The 20,636-nt window shown below is 39.7% G+C and overlaps 1 protein-coding gene across 1 annotated transcript; it reads right to left on the bottom strand.

The window, feature by feature from the left end:
• Positions 1 to 2,303: 2,303 nt before the first annotated feature.
• On the bottom strand, positions 2,304 to 20,453 carry HSP90B1 (heat shock protein 90 beta family member 1). Its single transcript, XM_010357281.2, has 18 exons — positions 20,229 to 20,453; positions 19,167 to 19,269; positions 18,376 to 18,517; positions 17,723 to 17,839; positions 16,386 to 16,717; positions 12,540 to 12,651; positions 11,882 to 12,001; positions 10,706 to 10,822; positions 8,813 to 8,950; positions 8,653 to 8,730; positions 8,460 to 8,525; positions 7,532 to 7,801; positions 7,007 to 7,252; positions 6,429 to 6,565; positions 3,598 to 3,676; positions 3,353 to 3,508; positions 2,867 to 2,989; positions 2,304 to 2,599 (listed from the first exon to the last, which is right to left on the bottom strand). Exons 1-18 carry the CDS (start codon positions 20,275 to 20,277, stop codon positions 2,570 to 2,572), a joined length of 2,415 nt encoding a protein of 804 aa, XP_010355583.1. The 5' UTR covers positions 20,278 to 20,453; the 3' UTR covers positions 2,304 to 2,569.
• Positions 20,454 to 20,636: the final 183 nt, after the last annotated feature.

Raw genomic sequence — 20,636 nt, 5'->3', positions numbered from 1 at the left:
TATTATCCCCTAATAATGATGTTTTTTAACTTAAAAGGCCGAGATAGACCAGTTGCGACCTGTTTGGTAATTAAATTAGGCCAGTTAAACGGTTTTTGTGCAAGATAGGTATGATTGAGCTGTTTATTTTTATCAAAAACTGAAGGAGTATGATGCTTTCCTGCTAGGAGCAACAGAAATTTAGTAATTGTAGGATTCCGAGGAGCAAGTGTCAGATACCACTAATTCAATGTGATCTGATGGCTTTGATTTCTACAAGTATATCATAGCAGTATTAACAATGGTAATGCATAGTGGCCCCAAAATGGGAAACATTACAAGTAGCAATTAATATAAGCCTGTATCATGAAAGGAAGCTATATATACCTTAATTACAGCATGTTTCTGTAACTGAGCTGCCATTCTACTATAAAGGAAAAAGCAGGGTGGTTTTCAGAAGACATGTACTCAAGTAGGGAAGCTGGTAATAATAATTGCAAACTAATTCTAGAAAAATACCTTAAGATAGGGGGTGGGGAAGCATGAACAGAAAAATAAGTCCATAGAGGAGTACTAGATCATCAGAAAAACTGTAAAGTCTCTAATGAAACTTTGTAGCACATAAATTAATTACTGCAAAATTTTCTAATACACACATGATCCTTGAATATACAGCTAAGACATCTCTAGCCCACAGTAAAAACAACAAAAACTTAAGACTACTTTTTCAGTTGGCTCTAACAGACTAGTGAAATTAAAAATTGTTTCATAAACGAGTACATTTCAAAATATAGGTCAATGTGGATTTTCACTCAATGCCAGTAGTTATCTCTGGTAGGATTATGGGTGATTTTTTTCAAAGACAGCATTTTTTTTTTTAAGTTTAGATTTACAGAAAAACCACAATCAGTAGAGTTCCCATATACCCCACGCTGTTTGTATGAATGTTGTCATCTTAAGCTACCATGCTATGTCAGTTAAGAAACCAGCATTGGGGGCCAGGTGTGGTGGCCCAACACTTTGGGAGGCCAAGGTGGGCAGATCATTTGAGGTTCAAGACCAGCCTGGCCAACATGGTGAAACCCTGTCTCTACTAAAAATATCTAAAAATATAAAAATTAGCCAGGCATGGTGGCGGGCGCCTATAATCCCAGCTACTCAGGAGGCTGAGGCAGGAGAATGGCTTGAATCCAGGAGGTGGAGGTTTCAGTGAGCCAAGATCGCACCACTGCACTCCAGCCTGGGAGACAGTGATGCCATCTCAAAACAAAAAAAAAACCAGTATTAGTAAAATACTCTCAACTATACTCTAGACTCTGGACTTTAGATTTCACCAGCTTTTCCATTTAATACCCTTTTGTTTCCAGGGTACCACACTGCATTTATTAATAGTTGTCATGTATCCTTAGTCTTCTGCCATCCATGATTACTTCTCAGCCTGTTTTTCTGAGGAAAATTTTCTGGAAATTTTGAAGAATACTGTTCACATATTCAAAATATGTCTGTTTTTCTCATTAGATTGAGATTACAGGTTTTTGGAAACCGCAGTACACTTCACATCCTATCAAAGGGGTACACATCACTGGTGGTATTAACATTGATCACTTGGTTAAGTCTGCCAGGTTTCTCCACTGCAAAGTTACTTTTTCCTTTTCCTGTACTCTGTTTTACATGAGTCACTTAATCTAGCCCACATTCAAAAAGGAGAGGAAGATTAAGCTCCATCCCACGAAAGGGGGTGTATCTACATACATTTGGAAATCTTTAAAGAAATTCTGTCTTCTCCCTGTGGGAGACTTTTTGAAGTCTTTGGTTTTTCAACAGTCTCAAGCTAAGTTCAAATAATCCTCCTGCCTCAGCTTCCTCAGGAGCTGGGTAGGACCACAGGTGTGTCACCATGACTGGTTCAACCTTTTTTTAAAAAAATCTTTTCTTGGGAGGCAGAGGTGGGTGGATCACAAGGTCAGGAGTTCAAGACCAGCCTGGCCAAGATGGTGAAACCCTGTCTCTACTGAAAATACAAAAAAATAGCTAGGAATGGTGGTGGGCACCTGTAATCCCAGCTACTCGGAAGGCTGAGGCAGAGAATTGCTTGAACCCAGAAGGAGGAGGTTGCAGTGAGCAGAGATGCTGCCATTGCACTCCAGCCTGGGCAAGAGCAAGACTCGGTCTCAAAAAAAGAGAGAAGTAAAAAATAAAAAAATCTTTTCTTCATAAGCCTGAGTTACTTTTCTAAGAAAAAGAACCCAAGACACATGATTAAAAAAAAAAAAAAATTCAGCCAAGTATTAGGTAGTTCTCTGCAAGACAGTCAAGACACTGAGTATTTGGGATATTTTTTATTTTTATACACATGACAAGATTTTACATCAAGAATAGTCAGTTAAATAGTACAAATTTACATTCATGAGGAATGTTAAAAAAAATTCAACTAAAAAACCCACTTCTTCCTGTGACCCAAAATCCCACATTTTACAGTGCAGGGGAGAAGGGGATTGGTGGGGGGCATCCAAAACAAGTCTCTCCCAGAAGAAATGACGTCAATTTCACATTCCCTCTCCACACAGGATCCAAATGGTGAGACGATAATTTACAATTCATCTTTTTCAGCTGTAGATTCCTGTTGGAAAAAAAAAAAACAAAAAACCCAGAAGATACTAAAAGTTAGCAGAAAAAAAAACCTAGCTGACAGAAGGTTCGTGCATGAAAGAAACAGTTTAAATGCTAGTCTGACTTCTATAAGTTACACAGTCCTAACTTTGCCAGAACTGAAACTCTGTCTTAATTTTGCCAGAACTATAAAACTGTCTTAACTTTGCCAGAACTAAAACTCTGTCTGAACTTTGCCAGAACTGAAAATGCAAGTCACATTCTTGATTTGCTCTACCTTTGCTGTTTCTTGTTCTTCTTCATCTGTTCCCACATCCATTTCTTCGTCTTCGTCTTGCTCTGTGTCTTCTGTTGTGTCTTCTGTTGTCTCTTCAGGTTCTTCTTCGGGCTCGTCTTCCACCTAAACACAACATTTATGGGCCCATTAATGCCTTGGATTTATTTCCACTTTGCTCATTTAAATGTATAAAATCATAATTAATGCCACTTCTGTTTATTCAGAACCACAGAGTAAATCCTCTAACTAAATGAACAGACAAGCTAACAAAAGGAGGCAGGCAAAAAGGAAAGAGGACATAAAAGGAGGACTTAGTTTCTAGTGCAGTGCCTGACACTACAGGGATTCAAACATTCAATAAAATTCTTTCAAAAGGTAGAAATTAGGCAAATGTCTCAAAGATACATCCCTTAATCATTAGAGGCCTATTCCGAAAGAGCAGAAACAAAGACAGCCAGCCTCTGTGGGAAGGTTGGAGATACAAACCTTTGCATCAGGGTCAATGTTCAAACTGAGACGAAGCATTCTTTCTATTCTATCTCCATATGCTTTAGTGTCTGGTAAAAGATATCCTGACCGAAGTGTTGCTGTTTCAAACAAAACCACAGCAAGATCCAAAACTGTTTTATCATCTTCATCTTCCTGAGATGCAAGAAGATGCACTAGATTAATATTGAAAGATACAAAGTATTCATATTAAAAGACAAGCAAGAGGACTACTGTAATACTACCTTAATTCGTCGAAGCATATCTCTGATCAGCGGGTGTCTGGGATTAATTTCAAATGTTTTCTTCTGACTCGCATAGTAACTGTTAAGAGATAAAAATGAACATTAACAAAACATACCCAATTTTAGGGTTCATACATTTCCCTTATTCTTTCATAATTACAGAAGACAACTCTTGGTAAAAAAATCAAAATGTGCTATTGACACTTGAACACCACAGGTTTGAACTTATATGCTATTTTTTTTCCAATACATAAAGTCCACCCTCTGTATGTGCAGGTTCAGCAACCAAACTCGGAGAGAAAATACAGTATTCTTGGGATGTGGAATCTGCACACACAGAGCTGCAACTCTTCATATACACAGGTTCCACAGGGCAGACTGGGGGACTAGAATATGTGTGGATTTTGGTAGGGGTCCTAGAACCAATCCCTCTCGTACACCTAGGGATGGCTGTACTTTTCCAGTCTACTTTATCTGCGGAGTCAACCAACCTCGGATTGAAAATATTAGAAAGCGCAAAACAAGAAAAAAATAAAAAGCCCGATGTAGTATAATAGCTATTTATATAGCACTTACATTGCATTGGGTATTAAAAGTAATCTACAGATTAAAGTACATGGCAAGATGTGCATAGGTTATATGCAAATACGACATGACTTTATATAAGGGACTTGACTCTGTGGATTTTGGTATCCATGGGATGTCCTGGAACCAACACCCCATGGACACAAAGGGATGACTGCACTGTTTCCTTATTTAGTTTTTATAGAGACAGGGTATCACTATATTGCACAGGCTGGTCTTGAACTCTTGGCCTCAAGTGATCCTCTCACCTCAGCCTCCCAAAGTGTTGGGATTATACATGTGAGCCACGTGCCCAGCCTGTATTGCTCCCTTTTAACAGGGAAGCAGGGCAGGGAGCAAGTGGACATGGTTAGATGAAAAATGAAATGAACTACTTTATTTACTGATGAGTCCCAAGTACCTAGAACACCACTGAACAGATGAACTGATTTAATGTCCTGTTTGTTCCCTCTTAGTTTATTCTTACTACCATAATTATAGCTCTACCTCCCTGAGTTCAGAAAAATCTATGCAGCCTCTGGATGCTGCTCCAATAATAATACCTTCTCCACGATGCCTTCAACAATATGATTCCAAGAAAAATTAACTTCTTTTATCTGAACTCAGCTCCAAATGCATTTTGAATATACCTTCAAAATCCTTAGCATTTTACTGTTGGTTGTGATTATGCTCTCTTCTCTAGTTTACAGCTCTGAGGACAGGGAGGAACCACATCTATCCCTCTCCTGGTGTACCCATTATCTATGTAGGGCTCAGATTATGACTTGCCTTTTTTTTTTTTTTTTTTTAAATAAAAAAGAGACGGAGTCTGGCTATGTTACCCAGGCTAGAGCTAGAGTGCACTGCCATTACAGCACACTACAGCCTTGAACTCCCGGGATCAACTGATCCTCTTGCATCAGCCTCCTGAGTAGCTGGGACAACAGGAGTGAGTCACCATGCCTGGCTTTGATTTGTCATTTTCACTAGTCTAAATGTTACAAAAGACAGAAGTTATGTCTACCTGTGACCATCAGTGCATGGACATAGTAATAAGTCTTCATGTTTGTTGAATGAAAGGTAACTTCCTGTTAATTACTCATTTCCTGAAATTAATAGGTAGACATGTTTTAAATGGCCTTTGTACTGTTGCAATGGGATATCAGACAAGCAGAACACTATTCTCTGCATGAAATTTATAGTTAAGAGATAAGACATATATGGAATTTTAGAATTGTGACAACAATGGAGACTACATTTTTGAGAAAAGGTTTTAAGAAGAATCCTGGCCAGGTGCAGTGGCCCATGCCTGTAATCCCAGCACTTTGTGAGGCCTAAGTGGGTGGATCACGAGGTCAGGAGTTCAAGACCAGCCTAGCCAACATGGTGAAACTCCGTCTCTACTAAAAATACAAAAATTAGTGGGTGTGCTGGCAGGCGCCTGTAATCCCAGCTACTCAGAAGGCTGAGACAGGAGAATTACTTGAACCCAGAAGGCAGAGGTTGCAGTGAGCAGAGATCGCGCCACTGCACTCTAGCATGGGTGACAGAGCAAGACTCCGTCTTGGCGGGGGTGGGAGGAAAGAATCCTTAAGCTAGGCCTTGGGAAAAAAGGATGATGACTAGATAGCATTTCAGAAACATACTCCAGGTGAAAGAAGAGAGAATAAAAGCAGGGAAGAAGTCATTTTCAAGGTCATTGCTGTGACATTAAAACATAAACATTAAATATTTCTTGAAAATAAAGAGTACCAAAGGCTCACTATATCTCCAGGTACAGGCCCTTGAGTTCAAATACTGTTAATTCACAGGTCTTGTACCATTTACTTTATGAGACATTCTATCTGGGTACCCATAATTTAACGCTTGGAGGTGTGGGGGACGTGATTTGTAATGGACTTAACTCACTTGAGGAATGTTGTCATTAACCTCATGTGCAGCTATTACATTTAAACATGTAAAATAAATTCAGATATTAGGCTAAGCATATAATCCAATGTAAAAGTAAAGATAATATGCATAACACATTAAGAAAATTCATATTTACATATCAAATACAATAAAATCATAAAATCATGAGTTAAAGACCTTTTCTTTCTCAATCGAATGTAGGAGAAATCCCTTCATAAACTTGTTGTCTACCTTATACTAGACAGTGGCAGACATTTAAGGCAATTTTACTCTTTGTATTGAAGATAGTATCGTCTCCAAAAGGAAGACTGGGTAAGAGCCAACACCCTGGCAGGGACTTTCCTGAGGATGCTTACTTTGTAGAGATGTCCTTGCCTGTTTGGTATGCTTGTGCTTTCATGATTCTCTCCATGTTGCCAGACCATCCATACTGGCTGGCCACCAAAGCACATGGAGATTCTGTCAGGCGCTGGGATACCACAGCCTTTTCAATCTTAGGAAAAGAAATCAAGTCATATAAATTAATATCAACAGGTAAGGTCATTCAGCAATTGTATTTCAACTTTCTAAGACTATCGCTTAAGATCATAAACACAGAAGCAGGTCATAAAAATAGCTTTTCTTAAGGCTTAGGAGAATTTGTAGGGGCACTTACTTGATAAGCTGAATTTTTTAGTCAGAAGTTTAAATAGTCAGAAGTTTAAATATCAGCTTTTAAAAACATAAAAATTTGTAACAACTTAAGTTATTAACAAAGCAATATTAAACTACTGTGGAAAGTTTTAAGCTTTCTCCCAATAATTTAACTATATTAATTAAATTTTTACCATTCTAATGGTTACAAAGTAACCAGCTGCAGCTTAATTTGTTGACAAAATAACTTTCTCTTAAATGCAGACACTAATATTTCCACAAATTGTAATTTCCACAATACCTTGTCCTTAAGGGCTTTATCTTTCATCCAGTTCAGCAGAGGCTCAAACTCTTTCTCAACTGCTTCACGACTCTCCTTAGTTTTTTCACTTTCATCAAACTTCACTCCCTCCTTGGCAACATTCTGGAACCTCTTCCCATCAAATTCAGGAAGGGCCTGAATGCAGTATTCATCCACAGGTTCTGTGAGGTAAATAACTTCATAGCCCTTTTTCAGAAGTCGCTCAACAAATGGAGAAGATTCAGCCTACAAAATTAAGAGAAGTCACAAAGTTTTCCAAGTCTGGCCCTGGTATATTTGTTTATCCTAGCAGCTGCTATGTTTATACATTATTAAAACCCCATTTTACAGGTGAAGAATTAAGAGGTTCAGAGAATATAAACAACCTTCCTGCCAGTGACTGACCAGGCCTTATAACTACTCCAGTTACACATTTAAGTTTTCCTTTTCTCCCCCTCAAGAGTTGGCTATAAATCCCTAGCTACATTCCAGAATGGCTGACAACGCTTAAAGGGTTCATCTCACCTCTTTTCTGCTGGACCCAGCCATGAAGTAGATTTTGTCTTGTTTTTCCTTCATTCTTTCTACATACTGGTCTAGGCTAGTAATGTCAGTTGGATGATGAGAAGACTGGAACCTAAGAAGTTTAGCAAGACGTGTTCGATTCGAGTGGTCTTCAATCACACCAAGCTTGATGTTGGTACCAAATTCTTTCCAAAAAGTATCATTGTATTTATCATCAGCAATCTTCTTGATCATGTCCAGCGTTTTACGAACAAGCTTCTTCCTAATTACCTAAACACAATGAAAGAATAACTGATTAGAGAAGTTAATCTCAAACTTTTGAGAATGTAAGGTACCCAGGGAGGACTGTGAAAGACACAAAGATGATATCTTTATTGCCATTCACTGAGGGGCAGGAAATGGTGAAGCACTCCTATGCATTCAGACTGGGCTGAAACTCAGCTGTCTGTGCAAACAGCCACAAGACTGCCTTAATGTTGACATTCTAACCTTAGGACTCACTGATATTCTCTCTCTAGGATCTAAATGAAGTGAACAAATATGCTACTTTCAAATACTTTTAAATTCAAAAACTAAAGTCTTCTAATTATGGAAGTATTGGAGGGGAAGGGTTTAATGAAAGGCTTGATAAAGAGATGGTTATGTGATCAAGTCTGGATGACAAAATGTTAATCCTGGACCAGGCAGTGGGCCTATATGTGTGTTCACTGTACAATTCTTTAATTTTTTTCTAGATGTCTGTAACTTCGTTATTAAATGTTGGGAGAAAAAGAATCAGATTCTTAGGATCTGATAAGCCCAGAATGAAAGGAAGTTCATCTGAAGAATCACAGACCAGACCCAAAATCTGGTTACTCCACAAATGGAGTCTGTTCTCCAAACCCCAATCAAACAGCCAAGTGGACAGTTTCTTCCTAGAGACACTTACCTTAAGCAGTTTATGTTGCTGAAGAGTCTCGCGGGAAACATTCAAGGGCAGATCATCTGAGTCCACCTTCAGATGGCAAAAGAAAGTTCAGTGAGCAATAAAACCACTGGAAGAAAGCAAAGCCAAAACACACTCTACACTGCCAGACCCCTGGCACAACAATCACCCCTTCTCCCAAACTTCAGATACTTACCACACCCTTGACAAAATTAAGGTACTTAGGCATCATATCATGGAAGTCGTCTGTGATGAATACACGGCGCACATAGAGCTAAAGAGACCAAAAAAAAGGTCACTTTCTGGAAATTAAACTTTCGCATTTTAAACACAGTATGTACTACTTAAAAACTCACCTTAATGTAATCACTCTTTTTAGATCCATATTCGTCAAATAGACCACGTGGAGCAGATGTGGGTACAAATAAAATTGATTTGAAGGTAACTTCCCCTTCAGCGGTAAAGTGAATATAAGCCATGGGGTCATCACTTTCCTGTGGAAAGTTGGTATCTTAGTCATTGAAATGACACAGTAGAAAAGCAGTGCAAGAACTAAGCAATGTACTATGTGGTACACATTCAGTTTAGCAATTAACTAACAAAAAATTTCCCTTACCTGCGAGGGAAAAAAAAAAAAGAGAAAGAAAGGGGTGGAATGAAGAAATGACTAGGATTACAATTCTAATTCACCAGACATGGTTGTTTTGATGATGACTGTCAGTAACATTATTTCCTAAACTTGCGGAAGGATGGATGAGTTTATGTTTCTTATGTATGAGAGAAGTGAATAGGAAAACCACCACCCTGCCTAAATGACAAAATTATATACAACACTTCAGTGTGCCCTTGAACTACAGTAAGTACTCAAGAACATGTTTCTTCCATGGAACTTAGCTCTAGCAGTGGCTACAAAGATATATGTAAATACCTGTAAAACACAGTCAGAAGTTCTCTTGATCTGCATTATCTATTACTATACCACATAAATGGCTATTAAGCACTGTAATGTAGCTAGTTCAAATTCAGATGTGCTGCTCAGTGTAAAATACATTTTGAAGGCACAGTACAAAGTTTAAAAAGGATGTAAAATGTCTCATTATTAGTTTGTATATTGATTATGTGTTGAAATAATACTATTTGGAGTATGCTGGGTTAAATAAATTATACTGTTAACATTTCGTGGTTCCTTTTTTTGTATGGCTTCTAAAAAATTTAAAATCATGTGTGGCTCACATTAATTATATTTCTAATACAGCTGCCTTATATAAAGTAAGTTTATAGACACTAGGACTTTAGAGTTTATGGAAATCGAAGGCAGAGCTAACAGTGTTTTAAAGAATTGAAATTTAAAGGATATGGAATAGAGAAAAGAACAAATACAGACATAGAATATTAGGTTTTATTTAGCTATGATTAAGTCCACTAGAGCATTCTACTACTTGTACCAAATGCTGCTGGGGAAACTTTAACTTGAAACAACCTTTATCAATGCTAGTTTTGCATTCTTAAGAGTTATAAGAAGGGACCAGTAAAAGGAAAAAAAAAAACAGGCAAGGAAACATAAATTTGGTAATTATTCCTAGGCATAGGATCTCACAATAAGTGTTTGATGTCATAAGCAAGCTCTTTAAAGATTATATTAAAAGCCACTTAACAACATGATTTCATGTTTTACGAGTTTTGTGGTGGAAATCACACATCTACCTATGTAGGTGGTTCTTAATCTTTTTTTGTCACACAAAACCCTTGGCAAGCTGGTGAAGCCTACAGATGCCTTCTCGAAATAATTTTTTTTAAAAAAAACCACATATTACAAAATACACAGCAATAAAAAGGAAACCAATTGTGTTTAAACAGCCATAAAATTGTTTCAAACATTGATTTTGTAATGTTTCACTATCATATTAACTAAGAGCTAGGATGAATTTTAATAACTGCAGCAATTTTGAAGTAGTGATGAGCATAATAATTCAACTTAAGTAAAAATGGTGTGTTCTGGAAACCAATTACTCTCAAAGACCATCTCTACTGAGATACCAATCTCAAAGGTTCATAAATGTGATTTTACTTACGAGTAGGTCAATAAAACAGAAGTACACGTATTATAGTTGCCCTAAAGGTCTTTTTTTGAATTTTCTCTCTGGGAAAAAATGGGAATGGGCCATCTCATATTCAATGGTCACATACAATACACAATTAAACTAATGGGGTGATTCATTAATAACCAGAAGCTAGGGAATTATATTTACCTTTGAAAATGATTTGTAGAAAGCTTTGTATTCATCTTCTTCTACTTCTTTTGATGGTCTCTGCCATATTGGTTTGATATCATTCATAAGTTCCCAGTCCCAGACAGTTTTTTCAACCTGAAGTTATTATAGTATTTGATTAGTCTCTTTTAGCACTCACCAAGGTTATCCTAGCAGTAACCATGGCTTCAGTAGATTTCAAAAGACTATGTAAAGCACCAGAGGCCTGGTGTGGTGGCTCATGCCTATAATCCTAGCACTTTGGGGGGCTAGGGTAGGAGAACTGTTTGAGCCTAGGAGTTCAAGACCAGTCCAGGCAAGATAGCAAGACCTGCATCTCTACAAAAAACTTTAAAAAATCAGCGAGTCATGGTGGTGTGTCTGTTGGTGGCGTGTGTCTGTGGTCCTACCTACTTGGGAGGCTGAGGTGAAAGGACTGCTTAAGCCTATGAGTTCAAGGGTGAATGAAGGGAGCTACGATCATGCCACTGTACTCCAGCCTGAATGGCAGAGACTCTGTCTCCAGATTAAAGAAAAAAAAAAAAAAAACTCACCAAAGGATACCTGTTATCTGGGAAGGATTCTGCCAACTGTTTCAAAATCAAAGTATTTTTCTCAATATTCAAAAACATAATTGCTAATTGATGAAAACCAATTACTTTTTTTATTGTTATTTTTAACTAGCAAAAATGTTTCTTGAAAATATTTGTTTTGAGGTTAGAAGGAAATACATATTACATATTCCTATTTCATGACTTAAAGGAATCCAACATTTTACAAAATATTTCTCAACCACCATGACCAATACTTCTTACTCTGCTACCTAAGCAAGCCAGAGAACCATTTTTATAGTTAATCCCTACATGATAAAAAGACAAAAGAGGACTCAGAAAGCTTTTTAAGATTTTAAAATTCCAAACATATAAGTCACCAGTCCCAGGCAATATATAAAAGTCAGAAAATTCTTCATAAAAATGACCTGGGTTTGATACTTAAACCTTTCTACAGGACAATGTACTCAACATACAAACAAAGGTCTTATTTTAAAAGCTGGCTCCATGGACTTAGCACCGGAACTGAAGCTGACTTCAACTCAGCCAGTGCATACTTGGGTTTTCCTGGTTTTGCTTATACATGTTAAACAATATCTTATGCAGGGAGATGAACCAGACTTACTTTTTTAGTTTTTGGTTTCTTTTCTTCTTCTTCTTCCTCTACTGCAGCTTCATCATCAGATTCTTCTTTCTCTTCTTTGGCTGCTTCTTCTTCCTCCATTGGCTCCTCAACAGTTTCAGTCTGTTGAAATAAAAGAAGAATTATGGTTAAATCCATTTGTTTAACAATTCTGATTTTGTCTACAGAAATATGACATAACATTACAGCTCAAAAAAATAGGTTTTTGTAAGAAAACCCTGAGAGTATCCTTAACATTATAATATACCACATTTTGCCTTCATTCTTTTTTTTTTTTTGGTGGGGGAGACAGAGTCTTGCTTTGTTGCCCAGGCGGAGTACAGTGGGGCAACCTCGGCTCACTGCAACCTCCGTCTCCCAGGTTCGAGCAATTCTCTTGCCTCAGCCTCCTGAGTAGCTGGGATTACAGGCATGTGCTACCACACACCCAGCTAATTTTTTTGTATTTTTAGTAGAGACAGGGTTTCGCCATGTTGGCCAGGCTGGTCTCAAACTCCTGACCTCAGGTGATCCACCTGTCTTCGGTCTCCCAAAGTGCTGGGATGAGCCACCGCAACAGCCCGCCTTCATTCTTTTAGTGTTGAATATTTAAACACGTGCCAAGGTAATACATAGAAATTTTTAGTCAATATAGATTTACCTTGCTACTCCATACATAAATAGGAAAGTTTATGAACTGTGAATACTTTTTGACGAGATTTTTAATTGTATCCAATTCAAGGTAATCAGATGCTTCTTCTTTTAAGACAAGGCTGCAAGAAAAATTTGATGTTTAGAAACACCTAACATTTAGAAGATCCAATTATAAATTCATCTAAATACCATGGTAATAGCCAGCAGTTCAGTGTAATCCAAGATGTCCTAATTATTCATGTTAACTCTCCATCACCAACAAGGGTTTGTGAGCTAAAATGTAACACATATACAGTAAAGAGAAGAATATCCTCTACATTACCTCAAGTGGAGAATAACATTAGTTTTAAGTAGAAAATTAAAATATCCTCAACCTTCTGAATAGATTATTTGTTTTCATTTCTCAAGGTGAGAAAGCACTGAAATAGTCTGGAGAAAAATAGAGTCATGCACTCTCATAGCTCTTACTGTTATTCTAGAAACCTAATGAATATTGTAGATAACTATTCCTAATTAATGAAAACATTTTCCTTAAAAAAGCTAGAAAATTAATCTGGATTATTTATATTTATATCTGCACTATCCAAAATGGTAGCCACTGGGCACATGTGATTTATTTTTAAAAAATGTACAGTTCAGTTCCAGTTACGCTGCCACATTCCAAGTACTCAACAGTCACATGTGTCTAGTGGTTGCCAAAATGGAAAGTGCAGATATAGAACATTTCTACTATTACATAAAATTCTACTGGGCAGTGAGGGGATTACAAGTGTGAGCCACTGCCCAGCCTAGAACCTACTCAGTAAGTAGTCAGTCCATATCTTGATATTTGTGTTCCCAATTAAGTATGGGAAATGGTCTATCTGTGGTTCCCTCCCTGTCTCAAAAGGCTCATTAGTTTAGTGGTACCTGGCCAGTAAGTAGCCATGATATGACAACAAAGCCTAGTGAGTGACTAGGCCGCTGGTCTCAGCACATGTTCTAGTGATTTGGAGATTAAGAATTCAGTTTTGGATGCAAGTAGAAGCTGCTGGTTAGATATCTTAGGTAGAATTATTTAAAAGGCAGTTAAATACATGAACACGAAGCCCAGGAGTGAGACCTAGACAAGGGGTTGGCAAGCTATAGCTGTATAACTGGCACCCACTAGAAATTTTATTGGGACAATTTTTTTTTTTTTTTGGACCTCTATCACCCAGGCATGATGGCGGCTCACTGCAGCCTTGACCTCCTAGGCTCGGCTCAAGCAATCCTCCTACCTCAGCCTCCTCAGTAGCTGGGACTACAGGCATGTACCACCATGCCCAGCTAATTTTTGTATATTTTTTTTTGTGGAGATGGGATCCCACTATGTTGTCCAGGCTGACCTCAAACTCCTGGGTTCAAGTGATCCTCCCACCTTAGCCTCCCAGTGTGTTGGGATTATAGAGATGAGCCAACACACCTGGCTGGGACACATCCTTATGTACTGTCTATGCCTACTTTCAAGCTAAACAGAGTTGGGACATGTGACAGACCATATAGCTCATAAGCTAAAAATATCTACTACTAGCTGGCTCTTTCTTTTTTTTGTCGTTTTTTCTTTAATCTTTTTTTCTACTAGCTGGCTCTTTTAAGAAAATGTTTGCTGACTCCTGATCTAGACTAAGAATATAAATTTGAGAACTAGAGATGGAACCTGAGGCCGTGGCAGTGGATAAGACTATGTTAAGGATCATATGGACAATGAGGAAAGGGCTGAAACTTAACTTGGAGAAAATGTATGTCAACATTTAAGAAGTGGGCAAAGGAAATTTTTAAAAAGATCTGCATGGTCATGGAAACTAGGTACTGGATAGGTTGTTACCAGCCATCTTACCTGCATGGAACTGCACTGTTTAACCTCACTTATTCATACAAATGGCTGCCAATTAAGTATTAGGCTTTGGGAATGGAGCTTTCAACAAAATGTTTGCCTTCATGGAACTTATATCCAGATAATTTCACCTGTTTCTTAGTAACCTGACATTAACACCTCTTGGGACATCACTGTCTATCTTTCTTTAGGAATGATTTCCCTAGCCTTCTCCAACACCTAGCAGTGCCTAAAAAGAGAGGGCACTGGGGCATAACTCTTAGTGATGCCTCCAAATGAGACCTGGAGATATCAATGTTAGTGACAAAGGCAGGGAAAGGTAAACTGGGAACACAAGTTACAAAAATACTAAAATGCAGTCATCTAGTTAGTCTTCATTAAAAGAAATCTGCTGCAGTAAAAACAGGAAATGTTACTTTCTAGGATGAAGAAAGTTGGTCACAATGATAAGCATGTGATTCTTTCCCTTAATGTTAAGAAAATTTAAAACTGAATTAAGGAAAAAAAAATGGAAGCTGTAGGCACATTCTGTTACTCACTTAGCAGGAGCTGGCAAGCCAACTGACCTCTGAAATAGAATTTCCTCATCTCCAAGATGGTAAAATTTTAAAAAGGCAAAAAGCTGCCCTGTCTACGTCACAGTGCTACAAGCAAGGAGAGCTACTGTACGGCACTGGCTCTGTCTCATCTATACAAACAACAGTTACTGGCTTAAGAGGGATCTTAATTGGCTTAAGAGGGATCTTAATTCAAATTTAAAAACTTGTAACTATCCTTAAGTGACATATTTTACTCCACAGCTTTCACAACTTTCATGAACTTTCTTTTTTTTTTTTTTTTTTTTTTTTTTTTTGAGACGGAGTCTCGCTCTGTCACCCAGGCTGGAGTGCAGTGGCCAGATCTCAGCTCCCTGCAAGCTCCGCCTCCCAGGTTCACGCCATTCTCCTGCCTCAGCCTCCCGAGTAGCTGGGACTACAGGCGCCGCCACCTCGCCCGGCTAGTTTTTTGTATTTTTAGTAGAGACGGGGTTTCACCGTGTTAGCCAGGGTGGTCTACGATCTCCTGACCTCGTGATCCGCCAGTCTCGGCCTCCCAAAGTGCTGGGATTACAGGCTTGAGTCACCGCGCCCGGCCTCATGAACTTTCTTTAAGCCTTTTATGTCTACAAGGCAGCCAAAGCCCTGGTTGCTATCACTCATCCTGAGTATTTTCAATGGTCCTCCAAAGAATCTCCCCCTTGTCCACTCCTCGCATCCTCCACACCACCTTGAGAATCTTAAAACGTTCATCACATTCTGGCTAGGGACGGTGGCTCACGCCTGTAATCCCAGCACTTTGGGAGGCCAAGGCGGGTGGATCACGTGAGGTCAGGAGTTTGAGACCAGCCTGACCAACATGGTGAAACCCCATCTCTACTAAAAATACAAAATTAGCAGGGCGTGGTGGCGCATGCCTGTAATCCCAGCTACTTGGGAGGCTGAGGCAGGAGAATCGCTGGAACCCGGGAAGCAGAGGTTGCGGTGAGCCGAGATCGTTCCATTGCACTCCAGCCTGGGCAACGAGCGAGACTCTGTCTCAAAAAAAATAAATAAAAGTTCATCACTTTCCATCCATAACTGCCACCGAGAACTCTCTTCATCTAGTGAGCATGCTGTACCTCCATGCCTTTATTCAGGATGCTCCACAGACAAATTACTCTTCTAACCTGGGAAACTGACAAGCCATGCCTCCTCTGTGGGTACCCAAGAAGCCTTCTCCCCGGGGGAGCTGCTATCTCCTACTTTGTACCCTCCATGTACAACAGCAATCACAAACCTTTGTGCCTGGCCCTTTGCAGGTCCTCAAACATTTCTTCAAGTGATGGTAACCGTTCTGTTTCCTCATTTTACAGGCACGAAAATTAAGGCCCAGAATAACTCATTTGCTCAGAGAATAGAACTGGAGAGTCAAGATCCTCACCATGACTATTAATTCTTATCAGGAATCAGTTATACTCACGTAATTGTCGTTCCCCGTCCTAGAGTGTTTCCTCTTGGGTCAGCAATTACCGAAAATTCATTGGAGTCGGACTCCCAGATGTGCTGGGTATCATTGTTGTGTTTTGATGTGACAATAACCTTATCTGCTACAAGGAAGGCGGAATAGAAACCGACACCAAACTGGCCAATCAATTCAGAAGTTGACTGGCCATCTTCCTGTGCTTCAGTCATCTTGTTTAAAAACTCGCTTGTTCCAGATTTGGCTATGGTACCAAGGTTCTTAACCAACTCTTCTCTGGTCATTCCTACACCGGTGTCTGTGACATGCAGCAGGTTCTTCTCCTTATCACACTAAAAGCAAGACAAGAACCAGATAGTTGTATTTAATATTTACATTACACCAAGCAAATATTGAGGAACTAACCAGCTTTGGGTCCCATCAATTCCAATACAGAAAACTAAACTGAGAAATTTTCCTCTACATTTTTGGCTTTTTCTGAAAGTGTACATCTTAAAGTAATCTATGTATTTGAGAAAGTATTAATATCAAATGGGCAGACTGGTCTAAATGTCAAGGGTTAGAGGCTGACCGAAATAAAACAAGTTACCTTTGAAGAAAAACAATTCAAGAAAAATAAAATTTTATGTCTTGCCTATTTCTTTAATAGAAAACAAAACAACTTGAATGATTCCTCTATTTGGAACCTGTGATGGATCATTAATATTCTTCACTCAATATTCCTGGCTGTCTGCCTTCCAGAAACCTAGGAGGATTCTACTTTCTCCATTTAAGAATGGCTAAGGCCATGTGACTAGTTCTGGCCAATGAGTTATAAATGGCCAATGAGTCGTAAATGAGAGCTCTGCTTTCAGGCTGAGCCTTTAATTATAGTAGTATGAGACCCTCTAAGCTTGCTCTGCACCATGGCAACCGTCTACACACTACAGATGGCTGCCCACGCCTCTGTCCCAGCATGGGGATGAAGCAGAGCAAAGACCACAGGCAGACTGTGATCAATGATTTAAGCCAAGGGCTAGCAAACTTTTTCTGTAAAGGGCCACATAGTAAATATTTTAGGCTTTGGGAGACTTACGTTCTCTGTTAAAACAACTTGACTCTGCTGTTGAAACACAGAAGCAGTCACAGATAATAAACAAATGGGCATGGCTGCATTCCCATAAAACTACTTATAAAAACAAGTAAAGTCAGATTTAGCCATAGTTTGCTGACTTTCAAGCCACTGAGGCTTGGGGGTTGTCACTGCAATATAATCTAGCCTATCTTGACTGATAGGGATCTTCTACCTCTAAGGATTCCTTTTCCTTTGAAAGAAAGAAAAACTGTCTTACACTTACCTTAATTTTAACTGTTAGTTCCTCATTTCCAGAAAGGGCATTTTCATCAGTCAGTGATATTAGCCTTATCTTATCTAAAGCGTCGGAAGCATTTGAAATCAGTTCTCTTAGGAAAATCTAAATGGAAGCCAGAGGTAATACACTTAAGACTATTCTCAAGATACATTAAGATATTCAATATTATGCCAAACCCATTTTATTTCTTCTCTGTACGTTATAAAAGCACTCTTTAAGGAATTAAGACTTCTTACGGTATAGGAATGGATTTATTCTTTTGATTAAAAAAAGGCATAGCTCCTTACACAAAGAACTGTGGCAACTATAAGGGATACATTAACTGGTAAGGGTAGTAACATTACTTATCTGACAGTGATCTTCAGGTATGCAATGCAAGAAGTTTAATTTACAAGACTGCCCTTAGACTCACAACTATTATCAGGCCATGAACCTATTTAGAGGTAAAGGAGAAAGAAAATGTCTGATGCTCCCTTTCTTCCCAGATATCTAGTAACAATTCTTGGACATATTAAGTATTTAAAGGTTGTTAGCTACTTACTCGGATAGTACATTACTTTTGCAGTAAATTAAGCAAATTTAAGTAAACAAGTATGCCACCATATAGAGACAAAATATTCTAACCACATGTTGCTTACCTCTTTATTTTTATACAATGAATTGATGATAAGTTTCATCATTCTGTTAACTTCAGCTTGAAAGGCAAACTTTTCCGACTTCTCTCTAAGTTCTCTTATTTGTGATGCATTTAATCCATCCAACTGAATAGCTTCTTCCTCTCTAAGGAAATCAGTTAGATAAGCAAATATTGCATGGCTTAGTTCCCTTCAAATTAGAGGAATTATGATGAGAGCACAGTGGCCTCTAAATATTGTCTTGGGGGTTAAAATGGAAACCCTTATAAAGTATTACTGATATACCATCTCATTATGTTAGCACAGCAGTAGGCTACCTTTAACATTGCACTGGAAATACTTGGTTCTTAAAATTGCCAGACAAAAAAAATCCAAGTTTCCTCTACTATAAAAAGCAAAGTCATACTCATTTATGCTCCACGGTGAGGACTTCAAAACTATCTATAAATCCCAAGAGGCCAAATTTTAAAATATTGTTCAACTGACAGAAATCCCATTTTTAAACTACTCGGCGTACACAGTTAATGAATACAAATCCAACTGAAAGTCTTTTCTAAAGTCTTACAAAGTTCGTGGTGCTAGTATTCTGCAATATAGTTTTCAAAGGAATTCACTCAGTTTTAATCACTCCCAGGGACAAGTTAGGAGGTATGTATGCACACAACTCACCAGGTATTTAAATACAGGGTGTTAGACTTTATCTGGACCTTTGGAGAAGAGATACATAAGAAGTGACCCTAACTCACAAGGTTCACAGGGCTTATCTGTATAGGTAAGTTCAAATGAACACAAACCTCTGTACTACTTCATCATCCGTCCTTGAGCCTTCTCTACTTTTACCCAGATCCTCTTCTACTGTACCATCCACATCAACTTCATCGTCAGCTCTGACCGACCCTGAAGATTTAACACGGGAAAACTCTTCAACATCGCACTTCTCCAAGGAGGATGATCAAATAGGGAAGGGCAGAGGTTGCAAAATTCAGCTGGTAAATAAGGGTGGAGGGGATGAAAGAGTGTATTCCCTGGTTTAAACACCCAAGGTAAAGCCAAAACAGCACATCTATTTAAGTTCTGATGTTGAGGTCCCCAGTAGATTCTGAAATACTGAGGTAGTCACCACTTGTAAACAGTGTGTCTCCCATCATTTATAAATAACTTTAAGCAGACTGGTATCAGGTCTCTTCCACAACCACACGTGTTGCGCGCAGGCCGAGCCAAGGCCTCCCAACTGACCAAACCAAAACTTCGGCCCTCGTTATCACAGGTCAGAATGCAAACAGGATTTATGCAATCTCTGGCGAGAGGAACTGAAATTGAGCCCAGAGGCATGAGAAAGGGGCGAAATGTTAAGAACCGAGCTTCAGCAAAACCGAATCAAACACCCTGACACTGCCATTCCGCTGGCCCCAGGCCTCATGCTCCCGAGGCCAGCATCTTCTTAAGAAAGGACACGCGCTTGCGAGGAGTCGGAGTCTGGGGAATTAGGGGACGGGAAAGCTGGGATGGCCGAAGCTAGCGGTGGCCGAAAAAGTCCTCCGGGCGGGGAGGGAGGAGGGACTCTCACAGCTCCCAGGAGAGCCAGAGCCCCAGAGAGGCCCCACCCCGAGGTCGCTGAGACCTCCGGGCGAGATATTATTAGATCTGTAGGGGAGTTAGATGATTCTGCTCTCTTTTTTATTTCCAGAGGAAGAAGAGAAAAAACGTAATCCCCTGGCCCTCTTTCGAGGAAAGGTGACGTCCCTTGGCCCACCGCAGGCCTCAGGATCCCCCCTCCCAGGTTCAACGCCCCCAGAACCTTCGAGAAGCGGCCGCGTGTGTGGAGGGGGGACGTCTGCTCCTCCAGGATCACTCACCGAAGGTCAGCAGGACGCAGCAGAGGCCCAGCACCCACAGGGCCCTCATGGCGTGCGGCCGGTGAGTCTCAAGTCCCTTTCGATCGCAGGAGCCGCCTCCACCCCCACCCCTAAGCTGGGATCCTCACACCTCCAGCCGCGCGGTCCGCCCACTACACCCCAAGCAGGTCGGGCCGCTTTTCACCCCCACTTCTCGAGGGCGGGGGACGGGAAACATGAACCCACCAATCGCGCCGCACCACGCACCCACGGCACCCAATGGGGATTCGTGGGGGGGGACGGAAGTTCACCAATCGGAGCTGTCCAGGTGCGGTGACCGATGCCCGAAGCGTGGCTCCTTCCGATTGGTCATGGTTTGCAGCTCTTCTCCAATCAAATGGCTCCGCGGGCCCCTCACACGTAGGACCG

The sequence above is a fragment of the Rhinopithecus roxellana genome, chromosome 10 (assembly GCF_007565055.1).
Source record: "Rhinopithecus roxellana isolate Shanxi Qingling chromosome 10, ASM756505v1, whole genome shotgun sequence".
Classification (NCBI taxonomy): Eukaryota; Metazoa; Chordata; class Mammalia; order Primates; family Cercopithecidae; genus Rhinopithecus; species Rhinopithecus roxellana.
The sequence above is the reverse complement of the archived record's forward strand: the minus strand, read 5'-3'. Positions and strand labels throughout refer to the sequence as shown.